Source organism: Macrotis lagotis, chromosome 6 (assembly GCF_037893015.1).
Source record: "Macrotis lagotis isolate mMagLag1 chromosome 6, bilby.v1.9.chrom.fasta, whole genome shotgun sequence".
NCBI classification, from domain to species: Eukaryota; Metazoa; Chordata; class Mammalia; order Peramelemorphia; family Peramelidae; genus Macrotis; species Macrotis lagotis.
Genome location: NC_133663.1, coordinates 41602128 through 41622663, shown reverse-complemented (window position 1 = coordinate 41622663; position 20536 = coordinate 41602128). Strand labels below are relative to the sequence as shown.

General features: G+C 36.2%; 1 protein-coding gene across 6 annotated transcripts in view; it reads right to left on the bottom strand.

Moving 5' to 3' along the window:
- FXR1 (FMR1 autosomal homolog 1) overlaps positions 1–20536 on the bottom strand; it is a 65312-nt gene that overhangs the window by 15950 nt on the left and 28826 nt on the right. For all 6 annotated transcript variants that reach the window (XM_074190998.1, XM_074191001.1, XM_074190999.1 and 3 more), the window contains exons 2-10: positions 19769–19821; positions 18312–18405; positions 15680–15751; positions 12839–12987; positions 12487–12580; positions 11687–11803; positions 7751–7921; positions 6815–6893; positions 2453–2562 (exon numbers count right to left, since the gene is read on the bottom strand). In XM_074190998.1, the coding sequence (XP_074047099.1) occupies positions 2453–2562; positions 6815–6893; positions 7751–7921; positions 11687–11803; positions 12487–12580; positions 12839–12987; positions 15680–15751; positions 18312–18405; positions 19769–19821 (939 nt within the window). The remainder of the gene's footprint in view (positions 1–2452; positions 2563–6814; positions 6894–7750; positions 7922–11686; positions 11804–12486; positions 12581–12838; positions 12988–15679; positions 15752–18311; positions 18406–19768; positions 19822–20536) is intronic.

Here is a 20536-nt window from a genome sequence, read left to right as displayed (position 1 = left end):
AGCCATCTCTTTCAGTCTCCATGGAAAGTGCTCAATCAACTTGACTGCTGTGAGATAGAGTACTTTACCCTGGACCAGTGTAAATTGTTAAAAACTTTTCTTTATTTTAAGGCACTGTATGGTGTATCACGGATGAAATTCTGGTTGAACTCAATATATAACAGACAATATGGCAAACAATATATAGTGAATGGAGTATTTTCTAACTATTCTTCAATTAAAAAAACCCTAGTAGACCCAATAATGCAAATTTATACTTCTAAATATACATACACACAAGGCAGGTAGTTAAGAAAAGAGGATAGGGGCAGCTAGGTGGCGTAGTGGATAAAACACCAGCCCTGGAGTCAGGAGTACCTGGGTTCAAATCTGGTCTCAGACACTTAATAATTACCTAGCTGTGTGGCCTTGGGCAAGCCACTTAACCCCATTTGCCTTGCAAAAAGCAAAAACAAACCAAAAAAAAAAAAAAAAAGGATAAGGGGCAGCTAGGTGGCGCAGTGGATGAAGCACTGGAGTCAGGAGGACCTGAGTTCAAATTTGACCTCAGACACTTAATTACCTAGCTGTGTGGCCTTGGGCAAACCACGTAATCCCATTGCCTTGCCAAAATAAAAAAGGATGAGTTAGTTCAGCATTTTGGAATTTTAATTGTCTCTGAACTTTTTTGTTAAATAAATATGGTAAAGTGAACATTTGGTTACTGAACCTTTTGATCTAATTGTAACTAAATCAAATCTGAAAGGCTAGACTGTAGGATGCAGTATCCTCCAATAATGGCATAATTATAGAGCATTATGGATATTTTAATAGGCCTGTTTAAAAAATGTCATCTTCAGTTTATAACCTAACAATCCAAGGACTTTAAAATTGTTGCCTAAATAACTGTTCATCTCAAGAGAATCACAGAGGCAATCATTGAACAATTTAACTCACCAGTAGCCAATTACTATTTATAGAGCAGTGACTATATGAGAGAGGCACTGAACTTCATGCTGTCTTTTAAATGTAATAAAGGACAAAATATACTCAATGCCTGCAGGGAGCTTATAATCTAGTTGAGGAGATAAGATATGGTCAGGTAAATACATAAATAATAAATCAAAGCAGTTTACTTAAGCAGTCACTAGGAATATTATTGCTTGATTGGAAAACAAATGAAAAAAGTTTTAGGAGAAGGAAGAAGGAGGCTCACTAAATAAAGCAGGAGGCTCTGCTGGTGCTTGAAGGACAAAAAGTAGGACAGCTGGCAGGAAGCTGGAAACCTGTGAGTGTTACAGTGGAAAGGACACAATTCAGGAGGAGCTGAGCTGAGCCCATTTGACTTAGCTCCAATTTGAGGGTAAGTCAGATTGAGGTTGTAGTCAAGAGGGACTAGATGACCAAGCTAAGGAGGACTTGTAGAAAGAAGTCTAAAAACTGGATGCAGGGGCAGCTAGGGGGTGCAGTGGATAAAGCGCAGGCCCTGGAGTCAGAAGTACCTGGGTTCAAATCCGGTCTCAGACACTTACTAATTACCTAGCTATGTGGCCTTGGGCAAACCACTTAACCCCATTTGCCTTGCAAAAACCTAAAAAACCAACCCCCCCCCAAAAAAAACAGGATGCAGGAAGAGCGGCAAGGCTTACACTGGATTCCTGGGATGTGTATGATTGACTCCCAAAGAAGAATAAATGTAGATTTGGTTATCAGTGTTCAGGGGGGATTAAAGGACAAAGAGTAGTCAAAGATAAATTGTAAATTTTAAACAAGAGTCCCTAAAAGACTGGGATCAGCAGGCACCTGGGGGAGACAGGGAGGTGTCTGGGGAATAAGGTTGCTTTTAAAATGAGTCACATGCAAATGAATATATAGGGTAGATGGTATGGAATTAAGTGAAAACTTATGACAATAAATTAGGTAGAAAAGGGAGATGAAGTAACAGGAGATCTCCAAGGAAAAGGATAGCAGAAAAACAAAGTTGATGACATTAGGGGAAAAAAAAAATATATATATAACTGAAGGAAGAAAAAAAAAGACTAAAAAAAGAAAGAAAAAAAGGCATGCAAAAAGCAATTTTCAAATTGAGATAGGGCAAAAAATATTTCCAAATGAGATTCAGAGAAGCAAATAAATGCCTTTAGCTTTAGTCACAAAGTTTACCAATAAAGAATTTTTATTTACAGGTTCACAAAATATCCTTTAGATCAAGTCTATGTCAGTCGACAGACTTAGATCTACAAGCTTAAAACACCACCAAATTTTCAGGTGATTCCCTAATATTCTACTCTTTGTTCAAATTTAATCACTGTTCAGCATAAACCTTAAAAGAGACCTAGAATAGGAAATGTATTGAAAAACACATATAAACCAGACAAGACAGTGCACCCCAAAATTTTAAAAATTATAAACCAATTAAGAAAAGCACATGAAAGCAAAATTTCAAAAAAGGAAAAGATTAAAATCAACTTACATCTTCCCTTGGTAGTTTATTTTCATTATCTCCTTCAATTCTCACCCTAACTACTCCAGATTTGTCCACAATCTCTTGAATCACCTTGCCATTCTTTCCAATAACTTTTCCTTTAATGAGAAAACAATGATATCTAATTAAAATTAGAATATTTAAATTAAGTTTTTACCAGCAACATGAATAAATTGTTCATTACTAGCTTTTATTTCATGACTCAAACTAACCCATACTTCAGAGGCAATCCAAAGATTCCTCCTCTTTAGACAGTTAATTACATGGAAGTTGGTTTTGAGACCACATGGACATTCCCTTTAAATCATGTCTGGAGTAGACTTCCGTTTCTATTTAAAATAAAAATTCCTATGGGCTTAATATTTTCATAAAGCTTAAACATTATACTTGGAAGCTCAGCAAGCGGCCAGCAATACCCAACTCCAACTAGTAATTTGAAGGATATAGATTCACTTTATTTTTTAATTTAAAAGATTTCATCAATATATAAAACTTCTAAGATGTGGCTAAAATCCTAAATCTTCCAAAAGGACTCCTGGAATTAAGAATCTAAATGGTTTTGCACACATATTGAAGATGTGAATAACAGGACTTGAAGCCAGGTCTTCCTAACACTATAGTTTGGCCCTCTAATTACTGCAAATTATGACACAAATGTCTTTATGACATCGACACAACATTGGTGGAATTTTATGAAAAAATAATCCTGGATACTTTAAACTACTGACTTTAACAGCTCAGTTTTCAAACTACTATTATCAAGAACGAACTTCTAATAAAACATCTCAGAATAGTTTTTCATGCTTTTGAACACATATTAAATAATTTACTAATTAAATTTAATATTGCAATGAGGTCATTTTAAAGTCCAAATAAAAATTCTAAATTATCTTTAAATCTTTAAATTTTTTAAATGATCACATTTCTATTCTCAAGATATTAAGACTCCACCCATGCCAGTAATTTATTAAAGGCTTTTCAAAGACCATAAAACTGGAAAATTATTCTGGGAACTACTGAGTTTTAGTAAAACACAAATCTTCAAAAAGAAGTCTGTTGTTCGTGAATAGGGAGATATCCCTCAGTACATCTAAATGTTTATCTAAATATTCTATTTCAACAAATGCAGTTTTTTTCCCTACTTAGTGCAACACAGAGAACTTGAAAGCATAATTAATCTGTTATATTTTTCATTATTCATGCATTGGCTGGTGTTGAAATACAAAAAAAAAAGATAATGTGTATTTCTGAAATTTTTCACATTTTTAATTCTAGTTCAGGCATCTGTCAAGGACCCACTGTGTGCTGGGCACTGTTCACAGTTAACCAAACATATTCCTTTGCTAAGATCATCACTTAGCCTCCTCTCATTGAGCACTCACTGTGGTGGCTTTACACTTCACACAGCACTTTCCCCACAACAGCCCTGTGGGGTAGGTTCCTTTAAAGAACGTAAAAATATGGCTCAGAGAGTTTAAAGGACACTTTCCAAGTCATACAGCTCCTAGGTGAAAGAATGGAACTCAAGCCAGGACTCCCATCACCAGGGTTCTGTTCACCATACTACCCCTCCAGCAAATCAAATCCAAAAGGGATTTGTTTAACAAATCAATGGAAAGCATTTTGGAATACAAATTCCATGACACATTCTACTTTCCCCAGAGTTATAAGAATAAATCATAATTCCCTCAGAATTTTCCAATATAAACTAAACCTCTGTTGCTTTTTGGTAAAAAAGTTGTAAAAACCCCATCTTTTGCGATGGCATGCAGGGAAGTTCGGACCCATCACACAAGGGTAACAAGGGCAGTGGCAGCACCAAGCCAGCCTGCAGCCAAGCAGTGAAAAGGTCCCTCCTCCAGCTTCATCCCCACCAGACAGGTACAGCTACATCCACCCAGGAGAGATCAGCAGCAGCAGCAGCAACACAGCCCAGCATCCAATCAAGGAGGAGAAATGCTGACAGAGGCAAAGTGCGCCCAGAGGACATCAGCAGATTAATCCAATGGCAGCCTTTCTTTGCCAATTCCGTGGAGTCCTACCAGGGATTCCGTCCTTGGCTCCAAGATGCAGGCAATTGATTGAGGAGAAAGCAAGCCCCTCTTCTGCAGTCTCCCAGGTCCATTTTCTCCCCAAACCCTAAGTCTCTGATACCCCCGCCCCTCTCCCATGTGAGCTATAGCAGCAGTAGGTGAACTCAAATCACCATTCTTGGGGCCAGTGGCAGGAACCTACCTGCAGGTTTTAATCAGCCCCACCACAGACTGAATGTGTACCTTAATTGATCATTTCCATAGGTATAAATTCCACAGAGCAGACTGACAAAGTGAAGCATACCTGCAGTACAAATTGAGCATAAGTGCTGGGGGAACACAGGGTGGAGAGGTGAAGTGGATGTGGGGAAACTGGGAAATGAACAACCTAGCAGATTTGAGCTATGACTTTCTAAAGTGTTGGGACTTTTTTCCTGGGTGATCATGGCCAAGAATGTAAAAGATCCATTTCTTATCTCACTCCTTTGTCTCTCTCTGAAAAGCCAAGAATATTCTGAATTTAAAGAAAAATGAGTAAGGTGCTACATGCATGCCATAGTCAAGTCTCTTCTACCAGCTTGGGGCAATCTCAAGGTTGCCCTACCCAGAGGAGCTGTTGGTACCATTCTCCTGTCCTGCCCCAAATCATGCAAACAACACAGAGCAAACCAAGCTGAATGGGAGAAGAGACTTAAAAAAAAAAAGTAAAGTAAAGAAAAAAGACAGGCATTCAAAAAAGCTGTTGAATCAACCTAAGCAGGAGATTGCCTTCATCACCAATTCCCTGATTTTTTATGAACTCCCAGGTACTTTTCAATCCTGAAAACCCTAGTCAGAGACTGTGGAAGGGTAATACAGAATTTTAGAACAGCAAAACACGTTAGGAAAACTCACTATATAGGTGAGGTTACTGAGGCTGACAGGTTTGAATAAATGACAATTAAAGAACTGCAAAAAGGAAGTCCATTATCAAAAGCAGCTTGTCATGAATATCACATCAACAAATAGCCAATTTAATCCTAAAATAATTGACAATCAAAGATAGTATTATCAATAAACAAGAATTATCTGTTCATTTTTAATAAAAAAAATTTTTCAAAAAGTTGTTAAAATCACACTATTATGGAATTTAAATGTTCCAAATATTTGGTAGTTTAAAGAAAAAAAAAAATCAACAAAATATTCTAGTATTTTTAAATGATACCATCAAGTACAATATCTAAGAATTTTGCTATAATGATGGTATAGAATAATAGCTCTTAAACTAGAAGAATCTCAGGTCATACAATTAGGCCCCCAAGCTTTTGCTGGGAAAGAAATGAAATTCCAAAGTGAAATATTTTGCACAAAGTCATGTGGTAGAGCCAGGATCTGTAGCCAGTTTCTCTGACTCAAATTCAATGCAATGCCCTTTCTACTGCTGCCTTCAGGATTTAGGGAACAGTTGCCTGTAGTAAGAATCATATTTCATCCTTTAGATTCCAAATTTAAAATTAGAAGTGCTACTTAAAATCCTATAAAAAACACTGCCATAAATCAGTTTTTTTTAAAATTTCAAACACTTCAATACACTGTTGTGTCAAGTCAAATAAGCAGAACTAGAGACAATTTTGAAGGGAAAAGAGATTGGAGCAGTGTTGGGCCCTAAAAAAAATTAGTGTTCCCTCAAATCCAATAGTCTTCCCAAACTTCTAACCCAAAGATGTAATCCAAAGGTTCCTCAAAGAAATGGTATCAAATGGGAGTTAGAATAGTCAGTATCGTCCCTGTCATACCCCCCCATCATTATACATCCCTCTTAAATATTATCATTTCAAGTCTACTCATTCTCTCCCCTTCTAAGTGAAACAAGGGAACAAATCTATTTTCACATACTAAACAAAAATGAAGCTCTACACCTTTAGGGGAACAAAGTGTTAATATGGGCTCAGCAAAAATGAGATCCTACAACTCTGAGAAAGGCATATGATTAACATGGGCCCTGAAGGGATAAAGGTGAGTACTGGAGGAAGGAAGTAGTTCATTTCAATAAATAGCCTTCTGTGTGCTTCATATACAATATAATACAAAATTACTTATTCTGCTTCTTTTTTCACAGGAGTAGATAAGAATTAGGGACAAAGTAGCAAGATACAAATTCTCACTAGATACAAATAAAATTCTCACTACAGATGTGAACAAGTATAGCTGTAATCAGCAAAAGCCTAAGCAGCCTAAATGGAAGAAAACTAGCATCACATATCTAAGTCAACATTAAGTCACCATATTATCTATTTAAATGCGTTTTAATAAATTTAGATTCAGTAGTATTACATACCAACTAGATTTCTAGGAACCTGAATAAAATCCTCCACAAATTCCAAGAAACCTCTAGCCTTTTTTACAGCATCAGCACTCTAGAAAAGGGAAAAAACAAATTATAAAGAATTATCCAACCACACTTGAAATACCATGTGAGAAAAAAATAATTTCCTAAGTAGTCTAATGACACTCCCCTTAAAAGGGCAGTTGTCTAAGCACTACAGATACATCAGAGTTATGATTAACTACTAAATGATATTCTAAAAAAACAGAAGACAAACATATATGCCAGAAACTGTTACAGGGCTCTGAAAATCAAAGATTTTTAAAGCTGGACACAACATAAATATTGTCACCTAATCTAAGACCCCAATTTAAGACTTGAAGTTAAGTTGCAGGCCCATATCAAGACAACTAATATAAAGTTATAACCTTGAACCCAGAACTAAAGGCCTCATCTTAAGGCTTTCTTATAGTAATTGGCTTAAAATTAAAAATTTTAATTTAAATTAATAAGTGAAAGACATCTTAAAAATTACTTAGCCAGATTCTTTTTCAACCTCAATGCTGATAGAAAACATAGCTTTTGCTTATGAACAAATCTTAATCAGCTGTGAAGCCAATAATAATAATGATGATTTCAGTTAACTCTTTCAATTAAAGGATCGAAATTAAAATAAACTATTACTACAACTTCAACCATTAGGATATGGAAGAATGATTTGGATCAGCTTTTAATAAATAAGGCTAAATGGTTGTAAAAGTTTACATATCACTCATACTTTTCATTAAGAGTCCATTATGAAGAAACAGGGTATCATTTCTAGCTGGGAAATATCCTAGTTTGCTTAAATATGCATAGTCAATCATTTAGACAAAAGAAACTAAGATATGGCAAATAGTGTGAAATCCTTGAAATAGAATCATTATGAAAAAGTCATGAAAATTTTACCTCTCCATAGATCCTAAATGTTCCAGTATCTTCATCCAGTTCAATTGCTGTGACTCCTGGAACCTTTCTAGCCTGCTGGATATTACTACCATGGGTTCCTATTGCAAGACCCATCAAGTCTTCTCTCACAATAAATTCTTCATGAAATGCTGCTGCCAATTGTTTTGTACACTAGGAAGAGGTAGAAAATTATTAACTGGGGGGCGGAGCCAAGACAGCAACAAGAGCAGATCGTGTCTTGGGTGCTTTCTCATAAAACTTCTAAACTAATGACTCTAACTAAATTTTCGAGATACAGAACCCACAGAGGGACCCAGTGAGGCAGTTCTCCTACTCAAGGTAACCTGGAAAAGAGCAGAAAGGCTCTGCTCCCCGGGGTGAGAGGGGCGGCCCGCCAGAACAAAAGAACTTCAGCCTCCCAGGACGCTTGGGAGAGTTTCCTGAGCTACACCCTGTGGAGCACTAGGCACAAATTGGGGAAACAGCAGGGACCTATGCCCAGCCCTCAGGGATCAGGGCACACAGCAAGCAGCATGCCCAAGGCAGCCCATAAGCAGGAGCCCCCCAGGGCATGAGCCCATTGAGCTGAGGGAGGGGAGTGAAGAGAGACTGCAGAGCTCTGTCCTCTGCCCCTGGAACAGGACTCTGGGGCTCTGACCACATTCAGATCCTGATCCCAGTCTAGGCCCCCCATAGAACAGCAGGGCCCCCCCACCTCAGCCCTGTGGCGGGGAGGGGGGGCGCATATGATCACTCACAGACCAGGAGGGAGGACAGAGCCTCACACACTGAGACCCTGGTGGGAGAGTCCCAAAAGCTCAGGAAGCACCCCCAAAACAGGCTCAGGCTGGGAAAATGAGCAAGCAGAGAAACAAGAGGAACACCATCGAGAAATATTTTGCCTGTGAGGCCAAGAAGGATCAAAACACTCAGTCCGAAGATGAGGAAGCACAAGCTCCTGCATCTAAAGACTACAAGAAAAACAGAAATTGGGCTTAGGCTATGACAGGGCTCAAAAAAAAAAGACTTTGAAAATCAAATGAGAGAGTTAGAAGAAAAACTGGGAAAAGAAAGGAGAGATGCAGGAAAACATGAAAATGAAGTCAGCAGCTTAGTCAAGGAAATCCAAAAAAATGCTAAAGAAAACAGCATGCTAAAAACCAGCTTAGGTCAAATGGATAAAACAGTTCAAAAAGTTACTGAGGAGAAGAATGCTTTAAGAAGCAGAATTGGCCAGATGGAAAGAGATAAGAAAACTCTCTGAGGAAAACAAATCCTTCAGACAAAGAATAGAACTTAGGGAGATGGATGAATTTACCAGAAATCAGGAATCAATACTTCAAAACCAAAAGAATTGAAAAATTAGAAAATGTGAAACATCTCATTAAAGAAACTGATATGGAAAACAGATTTAGGAAAGATAATTTAAAAATTATTGGAATACCTCAAAGTCATGATCAGGAAAAGAGCCTTGACATCATTTTTAAAGAATTCGTACAGGAAAATTGCCCAGATATCCTAGAAGCAGAGGGCAAAATAGAAATGGAGAGAATCCACCGATCCCTCTGAGAAAGGGATCCCAAAAAAACCAACCCCTAGGAATATTATAGCCAAGTTCTAGAACTCCCAAGTCAAAGAGAAAATATTACAAGCAGCCAGAAGGACACAGTTCAAATATCGTGGAGCTGCAGTCAGGATCACACAGGACTTAGCAGCAACTACATTGGAAGCTCGTAGGGCTTGGAATACAATATACCGGAAGGCAAAAGAGCTTAGAATGCAGCCAAGAATGAACTACCCAGCAAGGCTGAATGTCCTCTTCCAGGGAAAAAGATGGACTTTCAATGAACCAGGGGAATTTCAAATGTTCCTTTTGGAATGGCCAGAGTTGAACAGAAGGTTTCATCTTCAAACACAGAACTCGGGTGAAGCATGGAGATTGGAGGAGAGGGGGGAAATATGAGGGACTTAATGATGATGAACTGCATGTATTCCTGCATAGAAAAATGACACTGATAACACTCATATGAACCTTCTCAGTTAATAGAGCAGGTAGAGAGAGCTTTTATAGTTGAAGCACAGGAGAAAGCTGAATTTGAAGATAAAATATGGTATAAAAATGGAGTCAATAGAAAAAAAAGGAAATGTAATGGGAGAAAGAAAAAGGAGAGGTGGAATAGGCCAAGATATTTCATATAATAAGATTTTTCTTTCTTACAATGAGCTATTGCAATGATATGAAAGGGGGGAGGCAAGGGGGAATGAGGAACCTTTGCTCTCATCAGAGATGGCTAGGAGAGGAAACAGCATATATACTCAAATGGGGTATAGACATCTGGAGTAAGAAGGAGGGGGGGAGCAGGGGGAAGGGGGGGATGTGAGTGATGGAGGAGAGGATGGACCATGGGGGGAGAGTGGTCAGATATAACACATTTTCTTTTTTACTTCTTGCAAGGAGCTGGGATTGGATGGCCTGCTGTCTGGGACAATAGGGCCAGGTAGATGCTGGGCCTAAGGGGTGGTATGGGGGTTCAGGGCCTCTTGGCCCCAGAGCGGGGGATCTGTCTGCTGCACCACTCAGTTACCCTACAGCAGAGTCAGAGTGAAAGGAGAGAGAAAATATAGTACATGGTAGTAGAGAAATAAGAAAGGAGGGAGTTGCGATCAGCAATGGCATCAGTGGAAAAATATGGAAGTAACTTTTATGATGGACTTATCATAAAGAATGTGACCCACTCGCGACAGAGTTGCTGGAACAAAGACTGAAGCACATTTTTTATTATTATGGGGGGGGGGGGGGTGCAGGGCAAGTGCGGCTGGGTGGCCTGCCTGGGGCCACATAGCAGGGTGATCATTGGGTGTCTGAGGCCAGATTTGGACCCAGGTGCTCCTGGCTCAAGGCCACCCAGCCGCCCCACTATTACTATTTTATTTCATTTTAGGTCTTTTTTTTTCCTTCCCTTTTTTTGGTTTGTGCAGGGCAGTGGGGTTGGGGTGGCTTGCATGTCACATAGCTGGGAGACTGTTGGGTATATGGGGCCAGATATGGGCTCGGGTGCTCCTGATTCCAGGGCTGGTGCTCTGTCCACTGCACCACCTGGCCATACCTACAATTATTACTATTATTTTTTTAATTTTAATTTTTTTTCTCCCCTTTACTTGATCACAAGTGAGTATGTTTTTTGGGGGGGTATTTTGTTTACTCTTAAACAAGAATATATTATTAATGTATAAAAAACATTTGTACAAAATAAAAACAAATATCAAATTAAACAAGAATATTATTAAGTACAACAGAGCATCACAAGAAGCAAAACAATACCATCCATATATAATTTATAAGGTTTGTAAATCTATAATTAGCAAAAGTCGAATTTTTCTCCTAATCCAATACAGAACCCCCCAATCAAATAGGTTGTGTTAGAAAGTTTGATTCTGTTAACTGGAATTCAGAATTATGCCACAGAAACCATGTTACAAATAGCAACTGTAAGTAGAATGGACCCCACTAATGTTTCACCTGCATTAGGAGTTGTTAGCTGGGTAAGATCTCTATTGGAATGTATGAAACCCATATGGAAAAAACAATGACCACTAAGAGGAAAGAGAAGCAACTGCTCTACTCTGTATACCTAGTAAACAGCTCTGGGACTGTATAACAGGATAATATAGATAACTATAACAGGAGGCCCCTAGACCCTCCCATTCTACAAACAACCTTAAATCAGTAATGTTACAGGGAAATTAGACTGCACATTTCACCAATTCTGTTAAATATGTCCCAGGAATTTAAGTTGCTTGGGACTTTAGGCAGAATTTTGACAACTTATGTCTTAGACTCACTACTCAAAAACTAGTACTAATGATCGATGATACTGAAAATAAATAAATAAATAAATAAATGAATGAATAAATAAATAAATAGAACCTGCTTACTTCTAAATGTTTGGTGGCTTCTTCATTTCTTGACATAAGCATCAGTTTGGTGCGAATACTTCGCAAATGCATATCACTTAAAATATTGACCCTCTTCACGGTAGCTTCACTGGCAGACTACAAAATAAAAATATTCAAGTGAAAAATGTTGTTTGTGAGAAAATTTATATCCTAAATGAATATGTGACAGGTGTATAAAAAAGGAGGGGGGAAAAAAGTTGGTAGAGGCAGCTAGATGGTAGAGTGGCTAGAGCACCAGCCCTGGAGTCAGAAAGACCTGAGTTCAAATCTAGCCTCAAACACTTACTTTGTTATATGAATCAATAAATGCACTTAATACCACAATGACTTGCCACCCCCCCCCAAAAAAAACAACAGAAAGCACGAAATACAGAGTTCTATGATTCCACCATTGGGGGATAAATATAAACTATATTCACTGTTACATATTATGTAATAGAGAATCAGTTACCCACTCTCTCTTGGTTAGAAAAGCAAAACATGGGAAAAATTAGAGAATATTAAATTGTATTTCTTAAATGTGTCAATTTTGCAAGAGTCGGAAAGAAGCCTCAGTGAAATCAGGGGATCAATGGTATTCATGGAAAGCTAAAAATCTTTAGGAATTTAAAGACTTATAAGTTTGAGATATCATCTGCATCACTGGAGGCAGTACCATCCTTACCCTTATCAGCAATATGTACATACCATTATTAATGAGATTTAAGCATGCCTAAAATTCAATGTTTTAAAATATTAGGTTTAAGAGAGGTTTCTATTTAATATGTAGTAAATCTTACCAGTATCATTAACTGTGTGGTTTCAGCATGGTAAAATATCCGGCAAGCTCCCACCGCTTTTTTAAAATCTTTATGTGCATTTTCATTAGCACACCTAGAAAAAAGTTAATTGATATGTAGGTTTTTTATTAATAAAAATTTCCAGCAAAGACAGGAAACTAAGTATCAATGAATAGGGAAACCATAATGAATATAATTCTGAATATATGCTAAAACTTTACCATAATAATTCTGCTTCAGAGAAAACTTTTCTCCTGAGAAGATTTTAATGGACATTTAAAGAAAACGGATTCATGCTGGAAGATAGTCATTTTACATACTTAAAATGATGGAACAGTAAACAGTTACTCACGCCTCCCTTAAATCCTCAGGAACATCTACTGTGCATTTAAAGAAGGTGTTTTTTTTGACAGTTTTGTTTTGATTGACAGGTCGAAGTCGTTCAAAGGTGACGATTTCATTATAAGTGGCATCACAAGCAGCATATTCAATGACATAAAACTGGAAGAGAGTAAAACAGAATAAAATACTCTCATTTGAAAAGGTAAAAATAATCTAATACAAAAGGTCCACTAATAGCATTCAACTTTTGTATATTTTTCCACTGGACTAGATTTGTAGCTCAGTATACTTTTGTCTAAGATAAAAGTACCTGTCTTTGTATGACTTGGAAATTTTTTAATGCTGTTTCTAATGCCTAGATTTTCACAACTTGTGCCATTTCAAATCTACGTGATGAACCATTATATCTTACTTATCCTGCATTAGCTGTGGTACTGATAATGACTGCAATATTGTTTTAATAACAATTTAGTATTTAAGAGCAATAGACAGCAATCAACATTCATGCCTGCTGTACTTTAAAGTCAGATATAATGTCCATAAAGCAATACATTAGTGTCTTTATCTTCTTTTTCAAGCCCCCAAAAAAAGGGTCATGAGGGACCATGACTTTTAATTTCAATTCCAGTATATTCAATTGTTTTGCAACACAATGAGCAATTTCACAAAAATCCTTGCAAACTCATGCAACTTTCCTTAAGTCTCTATACACATTAAGAAAATTTTTCTTCCAAAATGTCATTTTTAGACATTCACAGCAACTATAATTAGGAATCTTTTCTATTTAAAAACCAAAAAAAAAAAAATCTTACTAATTCCAAGGGTATGATTAAAAAAGTTTACAAAAAGGAAAGTTTTAACTTGAACATCAATGAGGTCATTCTGCCAGTCTAGAGGATTAAATAAAGGCTAGAGAACGAAAAACCAAAATCTTTCCTATTCCTCCTAAAAAGGATTTTGTATATTTTATTAAGGATGATGTGAATTATCAAATTAGTAAACCTAAATCAAACAAAGTAAGAACCACTTTAGCTGGTGGCATGCAATATGAATATTATAAGAAAATTGAGGTTTAGAAACATTAATAACTTGCTTGTGTTTACAAAACTTCAAAGGGGTCGGAAACAGAATCCAAAAGATAAGTCTTCTAACTTCAAAGCAGAAATCTTCCCACATATCTGCAATGTGATGCTAACTATAAAAGGCTTTAGTCTTTAATATGGATTTTCAAGAATTCTAAAATTATTTTAGATGTTTTAGAATTTCAAATTTTAGATATAAGTCCAGACCCTTTTTAATAGATGTGAAAAGTTCAATTTCTGTTTCTTTGCCTTTAAATTTCAATACTTCAGGAAAGGCAAAAAGGTGAATGGCAATACAGTAAGCAGAAAGAAGGAAAAAAAATCTACCAGTTGGGGACCATCTCCTGTCCCAACAAGCATAACCTGCTGCTGTCATGCTTCAATCCTTCCTAATAGTACATAGCATCAATATGACTAGCAGGTGCTAAAAGTGCTTTATTAAAATTATCTCATTTGAGCCTTAAAACAAAATGTAGAGTAAGAAGTCAAGATAATTTTGACTTAAAAATAAACCTAGGAATTAACTTAATAGTTCCCAATGTCTAAAATTTCTGATTTTGGAGGGAGAATTTTAAAAATATAGTTTAAAAAGAGATTTAAGAAAAGTTGAAAGTAGGATTTCTCTCAACCATATAATGTATCTAATCTTCAGCTAGACAGGTAATGTTATGAAACCAAATACAGACAGAATCCAAGAATCTGAGGCAGGATTTTCACTCAACTTCAGGTTCAGTTGTCAACTCAATTTAAATCCAAAGTAACCAGTTGTACTGAGGGAGAGGGGAGCCTGTATCTCCCATCACTGGAGAAGCAGATACAGCAAGCAAAGCCTTCCACAATTACTGCCTGGGCTCTCCCTCCATCATTCCTCGTCACTCCTTGCCATCTCGTTGCCAAGTTCCTTTCCTTTTTTCCCTTCCTCTAGCCTGGCTAAGCTAAAAACCCAGGGTAACTAACTGCTTTAAGACACAGTACAACAGACAAGGGGCCAGAGCAAGAATGGAGGCTAAGAAAGGAAGCCCCAGTGAGGACAGAGCAGCATGTCCCGTGTGCAGTCTGGAAAGAACATTCATCTTCTCCTGGCTCAGTTCAATTCTTAGATCAAGGAAGAGTAGGCAGTTTTTAACAAGGTCCATTACAGGACAATATCAGTAACCTATAAAGTCCCTACCAAACCAAGACTGATTTTGAGGGGCCTCGTGTGGATGCAGCAGCCCCCTCCATTCCATTCCATTTTGAACAATTCTCCCCTTTACTTCTGCCCCAGTTTATCTAGTGACCTCCTACCCACCTTACCTTTAGCCCTAACTCTAGCTCCTGGTGATTCTCCTGTGGGTGCACAGGGGGCGTGTCTCCAGGGTAAGGCTAACACAGATCATACTAAACCAGCAGTAGTTCCCAACTAAAGAGTCCTTCTTGAAGAATACTTATTTCTATATATGACTCTGATGGAAGCCTCTTGGCTAAAGGTACTTTATTCTAGGTATAGTGTTTCTCACCAAAAAACAGAATCCAACTCTTTTCTGAATGAATTGACTGCAAAACTTCTACCTTTTACTGCTCAACCCTTCCCACAAGCTAGTCATTCTACACAAAAGAAGATTTCTTAGGTAGAGAATTTTGAAATCAAGAAAACTATTCAAAGAGTACTATGGCTATTTCTTTCAGCGTCCTAAACAATCATTCAGTGCATAAGATTGTTCTTCTCATCTTTATTCACTAGATGGGAAATAAGAAAAGCATCCTATTAGGGATTAAAAATAACTTACTTCTCCTTTCATCATCCGAACTTTCGCAAGCCACCATCCACATGGTTCTTGGTCATTTGCTCTTGAATAAACCTGAGAGGACATATAAAACTTAAAAACTCAGATCACATCACAGATTACTCAAATCACCATAATGAATTGACAGATTCTAGAGATGTGACTGATCCATTAGGATAATTAGGAGGCTTCAAATTATTCTACGAAATTTTTGTTGCATTCTGCTTTCATAGACATTTAAAGTTTTATTATAAGAATAAAACTTGTATATAAGAATAAAGATTGCATTTAACAAACAGGAGAAAGATCCTAAGCATCTGAATAATGTCTCTTCAAATTCGTACCCAGCAAGGCTCAACCTAATCTAAGACAATCATCTTCTGTCAGTTTTGTCAAAATTTTGCTGTAATTGAGTTTTCATTACCCCATTTGGGGTTCTGTTAGAAAAGATACTGGGATGATTTGCCATTTCCATCACCAACTCATTTTACAGATGAAGAAACTAAGGCAAGAGATAAGTGATCTATCTAGGGTCACAAAGTTAAATTTCTGAGGTCAGATTATGTCTTCCTGATTCCAGACCTGGCACTCTATGCACTAAGCCACCTAACTGTTCATTATTATGAATCAACTGTTTTCAGAGGTTGATGAATCTTTGATGAAAATACACATCAAGTCAAGCAGGAGACACTGAGTTTCTTTGATAGGAATGTAAATTAAATTGATAAATACACCTTTACAGCTATTTTAAAAAGAGAGATATAGTCTTCATCTTATTCTATTTTAAAATGGATTTTTAACTACCATTAAACCCTACCTTACAAGCCTTCAAATTATTTTTGTTCCTTTTGAGAGGTGTGGTATAAATAAATCTTGTAAACAGCTTGCTCTAGGATATCTAGTATTAGTACACAAAGTATACAAAGTACCTTTTTTACTTCAATACCTGTGTATACAAATGCAACGTTGTCTTGTTAGAAAATCTAAACTAACATAACTAAAACAAAAATCACAACCAGATCCACAATTTCTCTATTAAAAACATCATTTGCGTTTTTTTCCTTCTCAAAATTAAAGTCCTAAAATTCTTACTCTTGGTTTCCTGAATTGTAAAGATTTGAGAGGCTCTGAAGTCTTTTTCTTTCAAACAAATCTTCAGTTTGTGTTTTAACAAGTAATTGGAGAAAAAATATAACTGATCAGAAAAAAATTACATTTACTGAAAAAAATCTTACAAATTTTTTCATATTTTTCCAATTATTAAAATCTCTATGATGACTGATTTAAGTGTCTTTTTTTCTCAAATTTATCTTTGAATAATTATCACTCTCCATGACAACCTACTATCAAACTATGTTTTTATCTTATTGTGGCATTTTGTGTTTATCTGGAAATACAGCAAAACTGCAAAAAACTGGCTCATGTAAACTCTCTCCTTTTAGGGGTAACAGTTCAAGAAAAGTCTCTGACAGAACTATACTCCAAAGGCAGAGAACTAATGGTATTTATTCCTTTCTCCCAATTTACTTTATTGAATTCTGTTCCCCCAAAATATACTAATTTGTGTGTGTGAAGTAAAGTCTATATTCAATTCTGATCTTCCACTGTCTGTTGTGTTCTCTTTACATTTTTATCCCCTTTTTGCCACTTCTTGATGATCCAATTTTGTTTTTTTACCTTGTAGATTAAATACATTAATAAAAATCAACCTCCAAATATGACTAATGTCATCTTTTATGAGAGTTGTAATGATTTACTTTTCCTGTGCTTCTCTTTAGGATTGGAATCTCTCTGAAAGGGTTAGTGGGAATGCAATAGAAAAATGTTGGTGATGGAAGGCTAAGGAGGTGGACAACTGAAGAGGCCATAAGCCTCAGTTGACCTTTGGCCGAATTACCTTTTCCCCTATTTTTTGTTATAAAGCATAGCTACTGAATAAAGGGTTTAAGGGGAAATATATGCAGAAATGAAGATGCAGAAGTTCTTTTTTTTACACACCAAAAAAGGTACAAAAATGATCTACAATAAAAGCACAGGACAAGATGAATGGGCTAAAATTTCAGATAGTAATTTCCAATTAAATCTCATTCAACTTTCATGTGAAATTCATCCTATAGGTTCTTTTTAATTTTACAAACTTTCTAACCAGCAAGGGCTTTTCAAAATTTCTAAAAACAATGATAAAAATTAATTTTGGTGCAAACAGTTTAGCAAGAAGATTCCCCAGTATCTCCTTTTCTTCTCTGGTTTCCCTTCATTTTCTCTCAGATCCTTTTATCTTTATCCACGTCTTTGCCCAGCCCTCAAGTTTTTGTTTTCAAATATAGTATTTGAGGTTTGTTAAAAATTTTAAGTTTCCCTTGTCTTCTAAATATATTTGTAGGTCTAGGTTTTTTGCTCAGTAAACAAGTTACCTTTTGACTTCAAAAAGAAAAAAAAATACATATTCCAGAATGACCAAACAATATACCAATCTCTAGAAATGTGAGGATTGCCTGCCTCCTCCACAAATGACTTGAGGGTTTTATTCATTTTATAGTAGTCAATGAGAGCAAAGAAAAACAATCCAACTAATCAGCTTATTTATGCTTTAAATAGATATCAATGCCTGTACAATAAACATAGAAGCACTCACCTCAACTTCATCTCCTTCACTAATTTCTTTTTTTATATCAGGAGGAGGAGGTAATCTTACTTCATTAAATGGAACTTGGCGTTCAGGCTGCCAGCTGAAAATTAAGGTATTTTATGCAATGTTAAAAAATTATTTCTCACATAAAAGAGCATATATATAATTACATGTTTGTAATGAACTTTATAGTCATCATCAACCAAAACAGAAAAACAATACTCTGGATAAGTAGGGTACCAACAAATAAATTCAAGATCCAAAGCATCCTAAACACTTGAAGCTTATCAGAAAGATTCATGAACATAATTTCAACTATAATCTGCCAGAAATGATGCTAATTAGAGTAGCTGGGTGGTGCAGTGGATACAGCACCAGCTCTGGAGGCAGGAGAACCTAAGATCAAATTTGGCTTCAGGTACTTAATAATTGCCTAGCTGTGTGACCTTGGGCAAGTCATTTAACTCCATTGCCTTAAATAAAATAAATGACACAATTCATACTTTGAAAATTATATTACTGCTGTAAAAACATTTTATTTTGGAACTGGCATAGCAATATAATATTTGCTCTAAGGTTTCTGTCATTTTGTTTGGGAGGAACAGGTAGAAGAGAAGAAAAGTAACTAAAAATTCTGAACTACATTCCACTGAATTATAAGCTATTAAAAGTACTATCTAAAAATGCAGTCAACTTAGAAACTGAAGCCAAGTTAACTTCCAATGCTGCCTAAAAATGAAGATAAATAAATAAATAAATAAATCTGTGCTTTTGTTTTCTAGTATGGATGGACACACCCCCCCCATCTCAGCCCCTACACCTTTAGGTTGCTCCTAAAACTTAAAAACTGCCACTCTTCCACAGGTCTTCTCAAAAGGAAATAGCTTCACTTGACTTGTTGGGGGTGGGGGATGGGGGGGGGGGACTTGGGTACAAATCTACTGAGAGAGATCTAGCAGCCATGGACTGAGTTACATAACATCTTTCTAGACTAACTAATGCAGTTCAAAGTGACCTATGCTTTCCCCATTTTTCAGTTTCTAGGATTTGTTATAAAAGGACTTAGCATTTGACAAGAGTCCTGAATATTTTCCTGAACTAATCTAAATACAATTGAATAAATTTCAGAATATGTGTGTTTTAAAGAAGTCTTATAGTATACTGGAACATATATGGACTAAATATTTTCCTTAAATGGAGGTTGAGAGCATTATCTTTTAATATCTTAAAATAAGTATAATTACTATCCCAAGATTAGGGAATTCTTAATTTCTCCAACCACTGCACCATTCAGTTTCAAGCTCCATCCAACTCATTAAGAAGCTAACTTGTGCCTTTTATCTGTCTTTTTATACCTGTTTGTATTCAAGGCTTAGAATTAAGACCTAACAGATGATATATTTACTTTAAAAAAAAACCAAACTCCATACTTTTAAAGATTATTAGTGAGAAAAAAAACTTACTTATTTTCAAAAACAACTGTCAGGGAATCCTCGTGAACATCTTTGATAAATCCCTATAAAAACAAAGACATATAATATTCAAAACCAGTTAAATGTTCAATATAAAGTCTTTAAAACAACTCTAAACTTCCTTTGAGAAAAACACAAAATTTCTGTTATATTTATTAAAACTAAGTAACTAGATTTATTACTTTTACCCTCTAAGTACAATGTTAGCATTTTAAGTCTTTTGAGTATTAAGTTGAGCTAAGAATTTAAAAGGGTGAGTGGGATATTAAAGAGACTAACAAAAGCATCTTATTACAACACTACAAAATAAGTTGTAGCTCCCAGGTATTAGAAAGAGAAGCTAGTCAGTCCCAAGGAAAGATCAACTTATATAAAAAGGCAGTGTGGGGAAAGGTTGAGTGAAGTACATTCTGTAAAAGATGTTTCTTATATATAAAGCACCACAACTTCTTAGAATGATCAAGGAAACTATCTGCCATCCCTTGCTTCTATCCCATTACCAAAAAAAAAAAAAAAAAAAAAAAAGTAAGTCTAATACTCCTTCCATTGGAGTACTTCAATTGAGGGTGGCCCTAACAGCAACATGGGGGGTGAGGATCAGTCTTAATGGACTTGCTCATTTCACCAGTGCAACAATCAGGAACAAGTTTAGGGAATCTGCAATGGAGAATACCATCTGTATCCAGAGAAATTGTGGAGCTTAAAGACCAAAGATTATTTATTACCTTCAATTTTTTTTAAAGCTGTCTTATGTACTAC